Source organism: Phascolarctos cinereus, unplaced genomic scaffold, assembly GCF_003287225.1.
Source record: "Phascolarctos cinereus isolate Bilbo 61053 unplaced genomic scaffold, phaCin_HiC Scaffold_5;HRSCAF=322, whole genome shotgun sequence".
Taxonomy (NCBI): domain Eukaryota; kingdom Metazoa; phylum Chordata; class Mammalia; order Diprotodontia; family Phascolarctidae; genus Phascolarctos; species Phascolarctos cinereus.
Window position 1 is genome coordinate 462,540,106 of NW_027555958.1, and position 17,187 is coordinate 462,557,292.

General features: G+C 40.8%; 1 protein-coding gene across 4 annotated transcripts in view; it reads left to right on the top strand.

The window, feature by feature from the left end:
* NFIA (nuclear factor I A) overlaps window positions 1-17,187 on the top strand; it is a 471,982-nt gene that overhangs the window by 253,437 nt on the left and 201,358 nt on the right. For all 4 annotated transcript variants that reach the window (XM_020993052.2, XM_020993050.2, XM_020993053.2 and 1 more), the window contains exon 3: window positions 8,752-8,817. In XM_020993052.2, the coding sequence (XP_020848711.1) occupies window positions 8,752-8,817 (66 nt within the window). The remainder of the gene's footprint in view (window positions 1-8,751; window positions 8,818-17,187) is intronic.

The window sequence follows — 17,187 nt, forward strand, 5'->3', positions numbered from 1 at the left end:
TTTAAAAATGTGTCAGTGAGGGGAGTTCCAATTGGAAAGAACTCAGAGACGAACCCTCTCTTTAATCCAATAATTTTTTCATAAAAAAAATACTCATTTTATAATTTAAGAGCATTTGTAAATTAGATTTTTTGCAGAATTGTATTTTTTAAGCAAGATATATCTATATATAAAAAATCATGGTTAGTAGTAGTAATAATAATAGCTAAAATATTTTATATATGTAGTGCTTTTACTATGTGCAGATTGCTTTATTTACATGGCCTCGTTTGATCATGGTAAAATTCCAGTGGTTAATGCTAAATCTTTTGTAGAATAAACAGAGAGTTTTGCTCACTTACTGGATTTAGAAAGATATTACCTGTGCACTCCAAGTACTAATAATTGCTGGTTTTTAATGATACTGACCTGGTGATCATGTTGCATTCTGTTCTTTCTTCATCAGAACTGTCTGACTAATATGGAAATTGGCTGGTTAATGCTTACACTATTCTAAGTTTGGACTTTGCCTATGACCTATATACATAGACAGATAAACTTTTGAGACTTTAAAAAAGAGATTTAAGAATTTAAAAAATTTTTAAACACAAGTCATTAAGACCATGCGTATATGAGGAAAAAATAGAAACAATTCCTGAATTTCATATAGAATTATGGTAAAAAAAAATTTTTTTTCTGCAGATATTTAATTATTTGACTGTTGAGCATTGGGGCCATTCCTAATCATTTAAGAGATTTCTGTACTGCAATAACAAGATTGTGAAGTAGGGGTGATCGCTGCAGATCATCCTTGAACTTCAAAACACTTATGTGACATCATCACTTTTCCAATTCTAAAATGATGGACCTGGAAGAGACCTGAGGATATTCTGTGACTCAGCTCTGTCCAAAGTAGCAGCTCCCTACTTAAATCACATAAGAACGATAGCTGCATATCTTACTGTTGAAGCTCTGAAAGGACAGAGACTTTACCGACTATCCTTTTTCATCTCTTTAGTATTTAATAACCCTACATGGTGATATATGCTGCATTGTATGGCAATGTCATAGAATAACTTGTGATGTTTGAAAAAAGTTTCTACAGTCATAGAGTTGAAGAGAGAAAAGATTTTAGAGATCATTGAGTCAGATGCCTTCATTTTGTAGATGAGGAAACTGAGGCCCGCAGAGAGGAAGTGACTGGTCCGAGACCACCCATCTAATAAATAACAGAGCCAGATTCCAACTCCCACCTTTTGGCTCCAAATCCCATGTTTCTTTTCCATTGAATATTTTGTCTTCCCTTTTTCAAGGCAAATAACCCAATACCTTTGATGAACCCTCATAGACCTAATTTTTCTTTCTCTTATCCATGGATGTTCTGTAGTTTCTCTCCACCTTCCGATTTTTATTGCTTTTAAATGTGGAATGGCATTTTAAGTGTTGGAAAGAGCATTAGGCTTGGAGTCATAAACCTGCAGCTCAAATCTTAGCTTCCTTGTGTACCGTTGTTATTTGTCCTTTGCTTTTAAAGACGACGGGCCATGTCTTAACTCGTATGTGAATTGGATTGAAGTGAGGCAGAGCTACTCAAGGTCCTCAGCCTCCCTCTCTCTTCCAGTGTCATTGAAGTCCAGTGGCCGGACAAAAGTCAGGACAACTGGCGATAGCCCAGGATGCAGTTCTATTAAAAACAACATTGCATATCAGTATAAACAACTGAGCTTATTTTTAAAGCAATTAGTCATTTAATTTAATTAATTTTCACACAGAAAATATTATAGCAGTTTATTTATGCTACTTCCTCTTTTTCCCTCCCTATTAGAATTTTCTGTCCTTTCCTTCTCTTCTTCTGTGGTCATAAAGTTAATTAATTAATTTTATTTATAGATATAATTATATAGTTATTATGTAATATCTATTATGTAATTAATAATTAAGGTACTACATTCTTCTGGTTCTGTCTGTTTTTTCTCTTTGCATTATTGCATAAAAGTCTTTCCAAGTTTCTTTCTGTTCCTCATACTTGTTGACCTCAATTGCATTATGACATTCCATTAAATAAATGTGCCACAATTTATTGGCTGTTGTTGGACATTTTAGTTGTTCATTTCTTTTTCTTTCTTTCTTTCTTCCTCTCTCTCTTTTCTAAATTAGTGACAAATAATACTGCTTGGATCTTTGAATATGTTTTTTTTTTAAAAAAAAAACTTATTCTTGGTAACATTTAGGAGTATATATATTCATAGGCAGATAAGTTAAGCTCTGAACTTCAGTTTCTTCATCTGTAAAATGGGGGTGGCAATGATAGTCATGATCGCATGCAGTGTTCATGAGAAGAGCGTGCATGCCTTTGGTGTTATATAATGCATTACATAAATTTGAGTTGCAGTAATGACAGTAAGTTCAGCTTTTCTATAAGCATCATATGATGGCAGAGTTGAAGCCCAGACTGATGAATCACATGCCTGACACCAACAGGTGTCAGGAGTAGAAGGAAAATACCTGTTTGCTTGATTCACTGCCCCTGCGCCTCCCCTCATGGTGATATAAAATCAGTTCAATCTTTGTTTGTTTGTTTTGTTGAGGGGTGGGGCTTGCAGGTAGAAGAAGATCACTCTTACCCTCAATTTCAAACCTCTTCCTTATTTCCAAACTCAAACATCTGGTCATGGGTGTTTGTGGCATCCTGTAGAGTCAAAGAACACTGACATCTCCCTCCCTCTATTATTTTCATTCAGTTATGATATTGCTAATGTTGATAAGAAACACGGGGTGACCAGTGGACAAAGAGATGCTTTTAGAGTCAGGAAGTGCTGGGTTCAAGTGTTACCCCTGGCATATACTGGTTGGATGACCTTGGTCAAGTCACATAACCTTCAGTGCCCCACACAACGCTCTGAGATTATAAGTTGCACTATAGCAGGAACTGATTGGCATGTGTAAAGTGAATTTCTTCACCATTTCCTCCCTTATACAAATGAAATCACAGGTCTGAAATGTTAAAAAGAGTTAATTTTGTAATTGTTTATCATATTGCTGTACTCTGGTACTTTAATGTATCTAAGATTGTATTAATGTGGGCATTTCCTTCAGCACGGCAGATTTCAAGTCTGTGGTGACTGGCCCATTCAGTGGGACTTCTGTCTATGGTTTCCTTACTGTAAATCTTTCAGAGGGGTCCAGCCCATCGTATCATAAATTTGCATATACATATATGTATACATGTACACACATATATTACATATAGAATACATTTTATATGTTTTGGAATATCATTCATATGCATGTAAAATATATGATATGTGTATATATACATTTATCAGCATATTACATGTAAATATATATACAGTTACATATCTATATAAATTTTTTCTGTATATATATATGAATACTCTGCCATGTATAAAGCCTCTTACTATGCAGAAGACCCTCACAATATTCCTGTGAGGTGGACAGAGGGGCTATTATTACTTCTCTTTTATCAGAGGTTTTATACCTCTATTTTATAGTTAAGGTAATTTTTCCAGATTACACAGCTAGTGAATAGCAGATGTAGAGACCCAAACCTAGTTCTTTTGACCCCTAGTTGACTGTTCTTTCCTTCATCATAGTCCACGGCTGCCATGCAAAGAAGCATCCATCACCTGACATGTTGGCACTGTGTTCTGGTATCTGCTCTGTAGGAGTACCTCCCAGGTACAGGTCAATAATGTTGACTACATACTACATGGTTTTTCTCTCCATTTCAGTTCTCCTCCTCTGTGAATTAGCCTTAGAATCCGCTTAGCCCCCATAATAATATAGCAGACACAGAGCCCTGATGACGGTTTCTACAGACTATGTGCCTGTGTTCTTGAGACATACACTTAAAATATTTTGAATGTCCTAGAGTATTCTGAGAGTATTCATGATTTCACTGATTTGACTACTGCTTTCTCAACCAACATGGACCTCATTCAATATCTTATGCATGTTTTTCGGAACAGAGGATTTATAGCTGGAAGAGGGGCTCAGCAGATCCCGAGTCCAATTTCTTCATTTTACAGGGAAAGAAACTGAGGCCAAGCAAGATGTAGAGGAGTTGCCTAAGTGCAGACAGAGACTATATGGCAGGAGCAGGATGTGAGAACCTGGTCTTCTGATTCTAAATACGATGATTTTGTTTTCTACCACACCTTTCATGCCTGCTCAGATTCCATCATCAGGTCTCCTCTGAACTCATGTAGGCTGGATGCGGGTTGAAGCCTTTCTCCCTCAGTAGGACCTGCCAGAGCTTACCCTCCCAGAATGTTGTCTCTGAATACACTGAATCATTATCGTGCCACACTAAGGTGTTGAGATAGAACTTCAGTGAAGGTCTGGAGCAAAATTATTATTTTTTTAAGACCCACTCATGTTTTATTCCTGTGCTGTTACCCAGTGAATTTTAGTAAGTTGGTCCAACAAGTAAAAGGCATGTAGCCATTTGCTTTGTTTGTTTTGTATTGGCAATCGTAAGACATAGAATAGAAAGTCTCCATTTTGGATAGATCAGTCCTTACCATGTTACCTTACTTCAGCTATCACCACAAAATAAAGAACACGTGGAGTCCTCAGAGGTGAATGGTAGTTTAGAGAAGGCAGAATTGAGAGCCAAGGAAATACACGGTCATTGGTATGAGTCAGGAATTAAGTTAGGAGTTTTTGACGCTCATATAAAGAACCAGCTTATATAAGCAAAGGCTGCCACTTGATGCATTAGTATTTCTTTTATTCCTTTCCCCGGTGATTTTGTCAATAGTGAAGTATCTTTGTCTGAGCACTCTGGCAATGTAGTCATAGGCGCCATAAAAGTGCAGAGATAGATGGATGCTAGTTCAATTAAGCGGTCTGATCCCAGCCTCCTATATGCTAACCTTGTCTATTTTCGGTTTAAATTTCTGCTCATACATTTTTTAAAAACCAAAAGAAACATTACTTTTCAAGGTTATGTCGAAGTCTAAGCTGCCTTAAACAAAAAGCTGATCCCCAGATGAAAAAGAAAAATTGATAAACTCTAATGTACTTCCTCACAATAATGTTTCCAACTCCATCTGAGATCTTTTCAATGTACTTTTTAATAACATTCGCTTCATCATAACACACAAAATCTTTGGCTTTCAACCAAAGCCGACCTAAAGCAGCAGGGGCAACTCATAGATGCTATTTCTACTGGCCTCTGGATTCAAGAGGGACCCCCAATTACAATCCACTTTGACTATTTTTTCGTTACTAGAAGTGGTAAAATTCATCTGGCAATATTATGAAATGAAACCAAAAAAAAAAAGAGTAGTCAATTATGAGATGTACTTTTCAGTTATGAAAACTCTCCATCAACTATAGAGAACAAAGGAGCAAATGAATTGTTAACCTTCACTATGCCAAGAGTGATATTATTGATTGAATGCAAATGCTTAAGAAGGAGATCTTTCATTTGTATGAATTATGTATGGATAGAAATTAATTTATACTTCTGGCCAGTCACCTGTTCAGCTATACACTCAGAAGCATTAGTGACCCTTTGTAATATCAGAGGCAGTCTCTATCCCGAACGCCAGAGTGTGGAGCTTCCATAGGACTCAAAGGTCCTTTTGGAGTTGGAAAGGTATACCAGGAAAATGAGTGAGGGGGAAAGGAGTGACAAAATCCTGCAGGCCACTCAAATCCTGTGGTAACTAAAGTTAACAGGGATGGACAGTCCATTTTAATAGGTGGGTCACTCCCAGATGACAGTCTGCAACTTTCAAATGCAACTTGAGACACAAAATTCCATTTATGAATACGGCTGCAGAGATGCCTTCTTTGGGGTTGAGTGCTGAGCCTTTCATAAACAGGCTTGGCCACCTTGCATACCAATTTTCCCACATCTCTTTACTGTTTAGGGGAGGAGTTTTTTGTGTTTTTTAAAAACTCGTTCTTTCATTGTGGTGCCTTGTCCCACATCCGTGTTGCATTTCTGCAGAGGTAGAGAAGAAAAGCAAATCTAAAGGTTAAATGGAAAAGAACAAAGAAGACCACTCAGATTCTGAACCATTTGGTGTGTCTGAGTATGTGTGCACATGTGTGTGTGTTTAGATTCACTAGCCTCTCTCCTTTTTTAAATTTTGTTGGATAGATCCCTCAGGAAACCTACACACTCACTATAAACCCTGTGGGACAAAAGATTGTATTTTCCCCAGATATTCTACTTGTGGGGAGCTGGTGAAAAGTAAAGATACCATGCTTAGGAACCAGAATACAGGCTCAACTTCTCTACAGAAGCCTGAAGTCATCAGAATTGGAAGAGTCAGATTTCTAAAGAAAATAGTCCTATGGATTAAACACGATGTTCGCCTCTGGTGACGTGATAGAGGTTGGCAGGGGGGGCAGAAACAACCCTCCCTTTCTGGAAAAAAAAAAAAGAACTGTATTATCTTTTCCTTTTCGCCTAGTTAACAGGTGCCAGCAGTTTAAGTAATCCTTTCTAAGGCAGAAATAAGGACTGTTTTGTCCATCCACTGAAATATGTTGAATTATTATTTTTGGAAGATTGATTTATCACTTATCATGACAAGAGTACACAATTTATACTAAGAACAATGCTTTTCACCTCCCCAGCAGTCTGCTAGGCTCGTGAAAATTTCTGTAATTGACATTTAAAGTATGATTCCATATAAAAGCTTTTGGTATCACATCCCCCACTTCTCCAATTTTTGGTGAAGACTTTCTGTTCTTTTTGATAAGTAATTGTAAGTGATTTCTTTTTAAAGTTTTTTTTTTGACATTTAGAGTTTTTATTTTTATTTGTGCTACAGAAGCTGTTGCCAGATGATTAAAAGTATGACTTTGCCAGGCTTAAATCCCTGTTTCAATTTTCTCGCCTCCTGTTCCTTGGACCTTTCTAATGGGTACAGAATCAGTCTCTAAGCCATTTACTGAGTAGCCAATCTATAGAGGCACCAGGTTATAGATATTTTTAAAAATCTGAATATTTAAAATACGCATTTTCTTTATAGTACTTTCCTATAATTAAAATCCTCATTTGCTTAAAAGGAGGGAGCTTTTCTAAAGCAATAAATTAGCATTGCTTGACCCAAGGTCACTAGTAGTGCTGATTCTTTCTGGGTTATTAATACCTCAAAGAAAAAGAAGGACGGTGTAATAATTCTCCAGCAGTAGATGTAAGATTTTCCATTTAATCAGAGAGAAGGGTCATGACCTTTTGATCTCACATTGACTTCTTGCAGAAATGTGGTCAGATTTCAGACAAGGGGATTCAGAACCTTGGGAAGTCAAGGCTAAGTTGGGGTGGAGGTGGTTGTCGGTCTTGGGGAGATTTCTTTGAGTTTCTTTGGTTCTCAACCAGTGCTGCGGGCAGAGTCTTCCCCCCATCGGCTGATGTCTCCCCTGCCGAATCAGCATGATCACTTCCCAACGCCTCCCACCACCGTGGCTTTCTTTCAGTCTCTGGAAACTGACTTGATTTTAAAACGAAGGCATTAGAAATTAGGTTGGTTGTATCCAGATATTTTCTGGTTTTGAAGTAATAATAATAATAACTAAAATTTACGTAGTGCCTGCTGTGTGCTAGGTTATTATGCTGAGTGCTTAACAGATGTTATCACATTGATCCTTACAGCAACCCTTGTGCCTCAGTGCTACTAAAATGTTGAATTATATTTAAATTATATATAATATTGTAATTTATATATATATATATATAGTATTTAAAGTTGTAACGATTTTTTTTTTTTGCTTTTGACATCATGGCCATTTTTTCTCTTCTTCCCCCATTACCCCCCAATTAAACCCTCCTTTTTAACACTGAAAAACTCTGAGATGACGAGTCTGGTGCTGGATTTATTCAACATTCCAGTCCCACAGTCCCTTACAGAAGAGTGTCATAGACTTACAGATTTTTAGTTAGAAGGGACCTAAGAGATTATTTAGTTCAACCCCCTCATGTTACAGATGGGGAAACTGAGACCTAGAGAAGTTATTTTATGTTATCGTAGTTACTTTGTGTATAGAGACCCAACTGCTTTGTTGTTGGTGACAGTTTTTTTAAAAGAAGAATAAATTCAGGTCTAACGAAGTGCCCAAAGTCCAGTTGGGGCCAGCTTTGAGGTTTCCTTCTCGGTACCCCTCACTGCTCCCCTCCCAGACTTTCCCCAACACTTTAATAAGAGAAATGTAGCCTTTAAAATGGGGTCAGTGTTTGTTCGGAAGGTCCCTGCGGCTTAGGGCGTTGTTTGAAGGCAGCCTACACCCCATTGGTTCCTATGGGGGCTGCGCCACAGAGTGCTAGTCTGAATTTGTGCAGCCTTACTGCAAAGATTAAAAAAAAACCCACCAGAACTCGCTGCTGGTGTTTGATTGCTTTTATATACCAGCTTCAAAATATGTTGTGACATTTTATTATGCTGTGAATCCAGCCTCAGATGGGTGTCATGAAGGATGAAGTCTTCCCCAGACTCCAGCATGTAAATACTGAATGAAGGCAGTCGAGAAGGATGGGACCCTTGGAAGTTTCCGAGTTGGGCTGGGGCACCTTCGGGGACCCCTCGAAGGCGCCGCAGGGAGAGGCCTGGAAGCGAGCGAGGTTCCGATGTCTTTCCCGAAGGCACTGGCCGTTTTTTGTGTTATCGTGTCCCGCTCATGCATTTTCGTTTCTGGGTTGGACTCTCAACCTTTTTTGAGGAAGTCTGGCGCCTACGAGCCACTTTCCACAGCAGACCCTGTAATTTTTGGCTGTCTTTTTCTGTTTTTCAGACTCGAGTCAATCTGAAAGTCCCAGCCAGCCAAGTGAAGCCGACATCAAGGACCAGCCAGAAAATGGTAAGTTTAGCCTGGGGCGACTCTCTCCTGCCTCATTTTGAACCCCCCAGCTGTGTACCTCTAGCCCAGAAACTTCCCAAACTTGAGACCTCAATGGGAGACTGAACTCTCTGACCATTTGGTCTCCCCAAGCAGACTTGCCAGTCCTCTGAGCTGGAAGGGATTTTAGCAACATCTGGTCCAATGTGTACCTACGAGTCCCTAACAGGGGGTCACGAGACCTCTCTTGGATGCTTCTAGTAACAGGGAAATCACTACCTTCCAAGGCAACCTTGAGAGACTTCTTAGGAAATTGTCAACAAGCATTTATTAAGCAACTATGAGGTACCTGAAACTGTGCTGACCACTAGGGATTGAAAGAAAGGCAATTTTAAACGACGACTCTTTCCTTCAAGTTGTAATTTGCCTTTTTCACCTTGTCCCTATTGAGTGGAAGGCAGTAGGGAACCAATGAGCAATTTTGAACAGAGGAGCGACATTGCCCTTCCTTTTATCTACCAGATAGCACCAAAACAAAATAAGGTGGAGCAGCATTGGGCTCTGCGAGTCAGGGGACAATGTTTTAGCCTCTGCTCTGCCTCCTGACTCACTGTATAAACATGGACAAGGCACTTTAGCACTCCCGGCCTCAATTTCCCCTAATGTAAGACAAGGCAGTTGGACTTGACAATCCCTAGCGTCCTTTCCAGCTTTGTATCTGTGATGGCTCGAGAAGGCATTCTTGCATAGGATACCTGAGGTCAACTCACACCCATCAATAAGAAACTTTCAAAACCTGGGCTGGAAGCTATGACTTTTGCAAAACCATATTTGCGCTGGACTGGTCACTTTGTTTGTTGATAACTTGGGAAAAAAATGAAGCTCTTTAAGTTTTTTGCTTTGAATAAGTTTTGTTGATAACTTTTTTCTTTGTCACCGTTGAGTTAATACTCTTCACCCTAAACTGCAGCCTTCCTTCGAACAAAGCTCTTAAGCTCTCGGTGTTCCAAGGAACTCTGTACACATTGCAAAGAAGGTGCCCACCTTCATGAGTGGAGGGAGTTTCCTCACAAGGGAATCCCCTCTATCAGTGAAATCATGAGTTCAGTCCCTATATCTCTGTTGAGATACTGTATTTGGAGTGTCATCAAGATAGATCACTCCTTCATTACGTAGATGGGTCAGTGACCTCCTGCGGGTGGGTTGTTCCTTCACTGGTGTCGTGCTGTGTCTCATCCTGTGGGATTCTGGTCCAAGTTCTCCCATAGACCCTCCAAAGAGGAACCATCCAGCATGTTGGTGCCCTTCCTTTGGGCCTCTATGATATAGATATATACTGTTATATTGGTGTGGTTGTTAAGTCATTTTTCAGTTATGTCTGACTCTCCATTTGGGGTTTTCTTGGCAAATATACTGGACTGGTTTGCCATTTCCTTCTCCAGCTCATTTTACAGATGAGGAAACTGAGGCAGACCGGGTTAAGTGACTTGCCTAGGGACACACAGCTAGTAAGTGTCTAGGCCAGATTTGAACTCGGGAAGAGGCCTGACTCCAGCATGGCACTCTATCCGTTGCACCGCCTAAGAAACATTAAATTGTCAAATGTAGCCCAACTGGTACACATGATGAGGACAAAAAGGGAAAGAAGAGATATGGTCTGTAATGGTAATCTTGGACAATTTTTAAAACATGACTGTAAATTGCCACTTTTATTTATTTTTGATTTTTCCCCACTTTTGGAGAAAAGGCTGAATTAAGCTTGTATTGATGAGAATTGACTCTCAAGAGACTGAGCACTCAACCCCTTGAATAATCCCTTTCTGTCTTCCCTGACTCAGCTCATTCCTGGCCTCTTTCTTTGATGGCTGTTAGTACTTTTGTTGTTTCTACTCCCTGTGCCTTTCCTGGCTGGAGGAAGTGATGAAGAGACTTGGTACCAAGGCTGGAAAAGTTTGAGTTATGGTCTGCTCTCATGATACTCTGGAAAGAACACGAAATTTGGAGTCAGAGGACCTGAGTTTGAATTTCCCTCTCTGGCCCGACAGTCCCTGTGACCCTGGGCAGGGCTCTCTGAGCCTTAGTTCTCCTTTGGCAGCCCCTGAGTCTTCTTCCAGCTCTAAATCCGTGTTTGTGTGATCTTACCCCACTAGACAGACCCTGGGTCCTAGAATGATTTTCATTCCATAAGCCTCAGCACTTCTGTGAATTGTTAGGTGCCAAAATCACGCATCTCCACTGTTCTTCAACTCATCCTACTGTTCCATTCACCCAGATATTTTTAGCTGACATTTCTCTGGTGCTTTAAATTCTGTAATGTGCTTTATATGAAGGATACATGTGTAAGTGCATACGTGCACATATGTGCATACAACATAGTTTGTATCAATTGCGCTGAATTGTTTAGTATGGCTAATAAAGACAAAAATTTACACTTACATGTACTTTTAAATTTAAATTTTTATTTTTTGGTCCAGACCTGTGATTTCACTGGTACAGGGAAATGCCAGTGAAGGTACTTCCTGGATGACAACAGGTCAGCTTCTGTTCTTCAATTTATTGTCTTACAGAGCTGCCTGGGGCCCTTAGAGGTTAAGTGACTTACCCAGAGTCTTGAAGTCAGTAAAGTGACTTATGCAGAGTCTTACAGTCAGCATATCTTAAAGGCAGACCTTGAACCCAAATCTAATTTACTCTGAGGCTAGTTCTCTGTCCTTTATACCAAACTGTCTCCCTCATTCAATCTTTCTCTCTCCCTCTCCTTTCTCTCTCTCTTCTTTCCTCTCTCGTCTCTCCTTTCTTCTTCTTCTTCTTCTTCTTCTTCTTCTTCTTCTTCTTCTTCTCTTCTTCTTCTTCTTCTTCTTCTTCTTCCTCCTCCTCCTCCTCCTCCTCCTTCTTCTTCTCTCTCCTCTCCCCCCTCTTTCCTCTCTCTTCTCACACTCCTTGTTTCTCCTCCTCTCTCTCTCTCTCTCTCTCTCTCTCTCTCTCTCTCTCTCTCTCTCTCTCTCTCTCTCTCTCTCCCCCCCCATATACGTACATAACTGTGTATACATAAATAGATGTGTGTGTGTGTGTGTGTGTGTGTGTGTCTAAAACTTCATCCCAAAATGGTCTTGAGTTTTCTACATTCATAGTGATTTTATTTTCTCTCAAACCTATTGTGTTTTTTAGACATAATCTTTTGTGGCTTCCAATTCAAGTCAATTTAATTCAATTCAGTTTTTAAAAGTTTTCATTGAACATCTCCTATGTGCCAGGCACTGGGCTAGGCCCTGAAGAGAAAAAGACCAAAAAATAAACAAGTAAGCCAAACCGAACCCTGCCTTCAAGGAGCTCACATTCTATAAGGTGATATTTTTAATTTTTTAATTTAATTTTTTAATTTTTAAAGCAATTTTAACTTAATTTAATTTTAAATATTTTCAAATTCACCAAAGCTTAATTAAGTACTAGAGATACCAAGATCAGTAATAACAACAATAACATCCAGTATTTATGTAGCGCTGGAAGGGCTGCAGAGCACTTGCTGTGCATTGTCTTATGTGATCCTTGCGTCAGCCCTTCGAGAGGGGTGCTGTCATCACCCCCATGCTGAAGCTGAGGGTCAAGGGACTGCATATCCTCTCCTGGTTCTAGTTCCATATCTGGTGCCCTGGATCCCTCCGAGCTTGAGAGTTCAAATAAACAAACCCTTCAATAAAAACATCTTTAAGACCCCCCAAATAAAAGCAGTCTCCTAGGTCAGACGCATTCAACCCATAGCCAGCCTGCTATGCTCCTAAGTGCCCCTGAACCAGATTAAAATGGAAATGGGAAATATTTAGCCAAATAAATAGAAACACAGTAAGAGAGAAATAATATTCCATTTTAAAACGAAGTCACTGGGCACCCCCAGGGATCTTTCTGATCCATCCCCATTTCTATCAGAGATTCACAGCACTGTCCTAGGCAGTTTTAATAAAAAACAACAAAAAACTTTGAGTAGGAAAATTCTCTGGAGTTTCAAGAACCTGTGCTCAGGCCTAGCATTGCCTTTCCCTCCTCCTTGCCCCAAGGATCCCAGATCAGTCTACAGGGGATCAAAGTTAACTCAGACTGACCCCTCTGCTTCTGCAGTGTTCACAAAGTGTTACTCAGTATTGGGGGTGGGGAAGAGGCGCCGAGCTCATACCGCCCCAGTTCCACCAGCACCCGTGCCCACAACACAGAGCTAGAAAAGGACTGAGGCAGGATTCAAACCCGTGTGTTTCTGACCTCACATCTAACATTCTACACACCAAGCCACACAGCTGTCTGACAGAGTCCCCTTCAGACCCCACTTCTGGCATATTCTAAGAGCACAACGCTGGGTAAGTCCCTTCGCCTTGCTCTACCTCCATTTCCTCATCCATAAAATGCATGAGTTAGGCTACACATCCCCTAAGGCCCCCTTTAGCTCTGGATTTCATCCATGGTCCTTCCCTCCTGAAGCTGATATTCTCCTGATGTTGTGGGTGTGGGAATCTAACGTGTTCACAAAGGAATATTGTTAACAGTGATTTTTCATCAACCTTTTAAAAAGTGTGATCGTCATAAATTGCCTTCATTCTTCATTTCTCAGTCAACCAATAATGGAGGCTGTAGGTTTGTTTTTCTAATTGTCTATAGACCTATCCAAATATATTGGTTTAGTTTGGGGGTTAAGTAGAACTATGGTCTGCAGGATTTAGTCATTCAGGCCTGGCCATCCCCCTGGCAAGCCTGTGTTTCATCCAACTTCATAAAATGGCCGACAGACCGTTTTCATGCAAATATGAATCCAGAGAGGGGGAGATCTGGCAGAGTTTCCCGGAGCCGTCTGCCGGACAGAGATTGTGCTTTCTGCAATCCAAGGCGTAACCATCACTGAGCTCCAGGAACCTTGGATCGTGAGGCTGAAGGAACAAGGAGGTACCCAAGTCCAGCTTAGATGCCAGACAGATTTACCTGAGCACAAAGCTACAGGCCGCATAGCTTGGGGGAAAGGACACAGGAGCTGGGAGCAGAGGTCGCAAGTTTGAATGCAAACCTACCTACTTAGGTCATCTGTGCCAGCTTAGGCAAGTCACTCTACCTTTGTAAGCCTCAGTTTCCTCACCTAGACCTCCAGCCCCAAGTCTCTACTCCTGGAGTCAGTAGGAGAAAATGAAAGCTCAGCTGGTAGGGGAATACATAAAGCCCTTTCCTTGCATGTCCATGCCTATCAGAGAAGAAATAGCAGGACTAATAGCTCAGCCTGTCCCAACTGAAGATTAAGCTTTTCTCCAAGAATGAGATGCAATCCATCCCCTCAGAGCTTCTCCCAGTCTCTAAGGAAGCTGCTGAGCCCATTCCAGGAGATGATATAATAACCCGTAGAAGTCTCAAGGGAAGGTGAGTTTTATTTCTTCTCTGAAGGCATCCAAATCCCTAAAGGAGAATAAAGATTTCAGTGCAAAATATTTATGGGCAACCGAGACCTTTTCCTCTTACCTGGCATTACTATGAAGAGGACAGCACTGAATCTTCTTGTTGGGGGAAGGTCCGAGGGTGATGCAGCCACCTGGGGAACACTCTCGTGAGCCTCTTTTTAGAGAGCCCCAGATTCAGTCCCTTCTCTATAACTTACATGTTTCGAGGCAATTGATGTCACCTCCCAGGCCTCAGTTCTCTTCTGTATAAAATAAAGCATTTCCCTAGATGACCTGTATTATTGTAAATCATGATATAATAATAACAATAATAAAAATTTATGTGGCATTTTAAGGTTTGCAAAGCTCTTTATAAATATTATCTCATTGGATGTTCATAACAACCTTAGGAGGTGGGTGCTGTCATTGTCGCCATTTTACAGATGAGAAAACTGAGGCAGGCAGAAGTTCAGTGACTTGCCTAGGATCACACAGCTAGTAACTGTCTCAGACAGGATTTGAACCAAAATCTTCCTGACTCCAGGTCCAGTTAACTGAAAATCTATGCATGTTGGTAGAAGGACAAACAGTAGATATTCCTCCCTAATTAAAGAGATAGCAAATTCTCCCATCTTTGTATGGGGTTTGGGGGTGGAAGCATTGAACTCTTCTCATCCCTGCTCCCAAGGAGGGAGGTAATGGAAACAAATGGCATTTCCCTAGTAAACCGTGGAGAATGAATAGACAAATGGTGATGTACCATTTCATCCAAACACATAAACTCGTCCGTGTAACTTTATCTAAAGTGGATGCAGCTGTTTCTTCCCTGCCTAAGTTGTCTGTTATTTCTAAGGACATTTTGTTTTATCGCACCCCCCCCCACCCTTTTCTTCCCCTGAACATCCACTTGCAAACAAGAACATGAACCTTATTCCACAAGAATTTGGAGGCATTATCTGAAGCCCTTGAATAATGTGTCAGCATCTCAGAGCGCCGTGGGTGGGCACATGGTGATATCTAATCAGTAAAGGGCTCTTCATGTGGGGGCAGAGTAGGCATGTACCGGGGACAACATAGCAGACGTGCGTCGCAAGCCTACTTGTACTGTGTAGGGTGCCATGCTGCGCACTGGGGAGGTGGCGAGTTGACTAAGTGGCTCGCCTTCTAGTAGGTAGATCAAAGAGATAAATATAATCGACAATATTACGAGAGATGTGTATTAGAGGTGACAGACCATATACCTGAGGGGGCTGTCATTGTCAGGTTGGTGAAAGCTTTGTGAAGAAGCTAGAATCTGAGTTAGATTTTAAAGGTTTGGGAGGAGGGAGGAAATTTCAGTCACAGAGAAAGGCCTAGGCAAAGGGATGGAGGTGGGAAAGTGCATGTTTGGGGACTAATTTAGAAAATGGCTGGAAAGGCAGGGTAGTTCCAAGTTGTGGGGGGTCTTAAATGGCCAGCCTAAGACTTTGATCTTGGCTTGGAGGCAACAGGGAGGACCTAAAGATATTTGAGTGGTGGTACATTGGATAGAGCATCGGCCCTAAAGTCAGGAGGAACTGAGTTCAAATGTGGCCTCAGGCCAAACGCTTGACACTTATTAGCCGTGTGATCCTGGGCAAGTTACTTAGCCTCAGTTGCCTAAAAACAAAACTAGACAAAAAAAGATATTTGAGTGGAGGAGTGATATGAGTAAAATAGATTATTCTGAGACCTATCAAAAGGAGAAAGTAGAGTCAAGAAGCCCTCACAGTAGTTCAGATGGGTGGGAATGAGGGTCCCTACTTGGCTGATGGAAGTAGGAATAAAGAAGAATCAGTCACATTCAAGAAGTACTTGGAGATGAAATTGCTAGGACCAGTTACGGATGGGATCTGAGAGCTAGAATCAGCAAAAGATCCTAGCATCCTCACAGAATCTCAGAGCTAAAGGGGCCTCGTCGGCCTTTGGGCCAGAGCATTCATGCCAAAGAATCCCGTGTCCAACATACCCAACAGCCGGAAATCTGGGCTGCCTCTGTTATCCGTGCGGCTCTGGTCCTAGCAGCGATTCTCTCACTGTATTCAAGGCACGCTTTTCTGCAGCCAAGCAATCCTGTCCCACAATGCAGAGGTCTCGAAGGCAACGACACAGTCAGCCCATCGCTTGGACTCTAGAGGATCATTGCAGCTGTGCTCTCGGCTGTCTGTGGCTGTAGGCTTTAGTTGGAAAGAAGTAAGCTTGTTTTGTATATGTGTTTTCTTTGTCCTTTTCCTCCTCTCCCATTCTCCAGTTATACCCTAACCCTCGTGATTGTTAGAGCTGATAAAAAGTTGGAGAAATAGGATTTGGCTTTTGGGGTAACTATTTCTTCTCTCTTTTTGCTGTTTCTGCAAATGGGGAAATCACTCTTGAGTACTGTTTAGATACAGCTCTCTTTCTCTCTTTCTTTCTTTCTTTCTTTCTCTCTCTCCCTTCCTTCCTTCTTTCTTTTTTTCCTATTCCCTTTTCTTTACTTTCCTTTTCCCATCCCCCTGCCTTATGCTATTGTTTTGTACTGTACTATTAAATGCTACTGTTGTCCCTTCCTGGGTGCCCTCAGAATGTGCTGCTCTTAGTGGTTAAAGTTGACAACATCTCGGCAGCAGATACATCACTTTTCTCATGTTGCATATTCCAGTTCCATTTGACGGTGTCTCTGAGATGCTCTCAGGCCTACTGGCTGCTCTTTCCAAATCGAAGTGAAAGCTCACAGTTTACTGTGTCAGGATTTGCCAATAGTGTAACAAATGTCTATTCTTTCTTTCATAAACATATCCTCTTAAAAGCTGCCCTTCACTTGAAGAAAGATTTCAGCTCCTCAGCTGAACTGTTCAGGCCTGTACGATGAACCCCCTCTGATATAGAGTAAATTAATATATATTAATATTATTAAATATTAATACAAAGACTAATCAATCTACCAACCCTTGTCACTTATTTCTGGATAGACGACTTATCGAGAAATCTT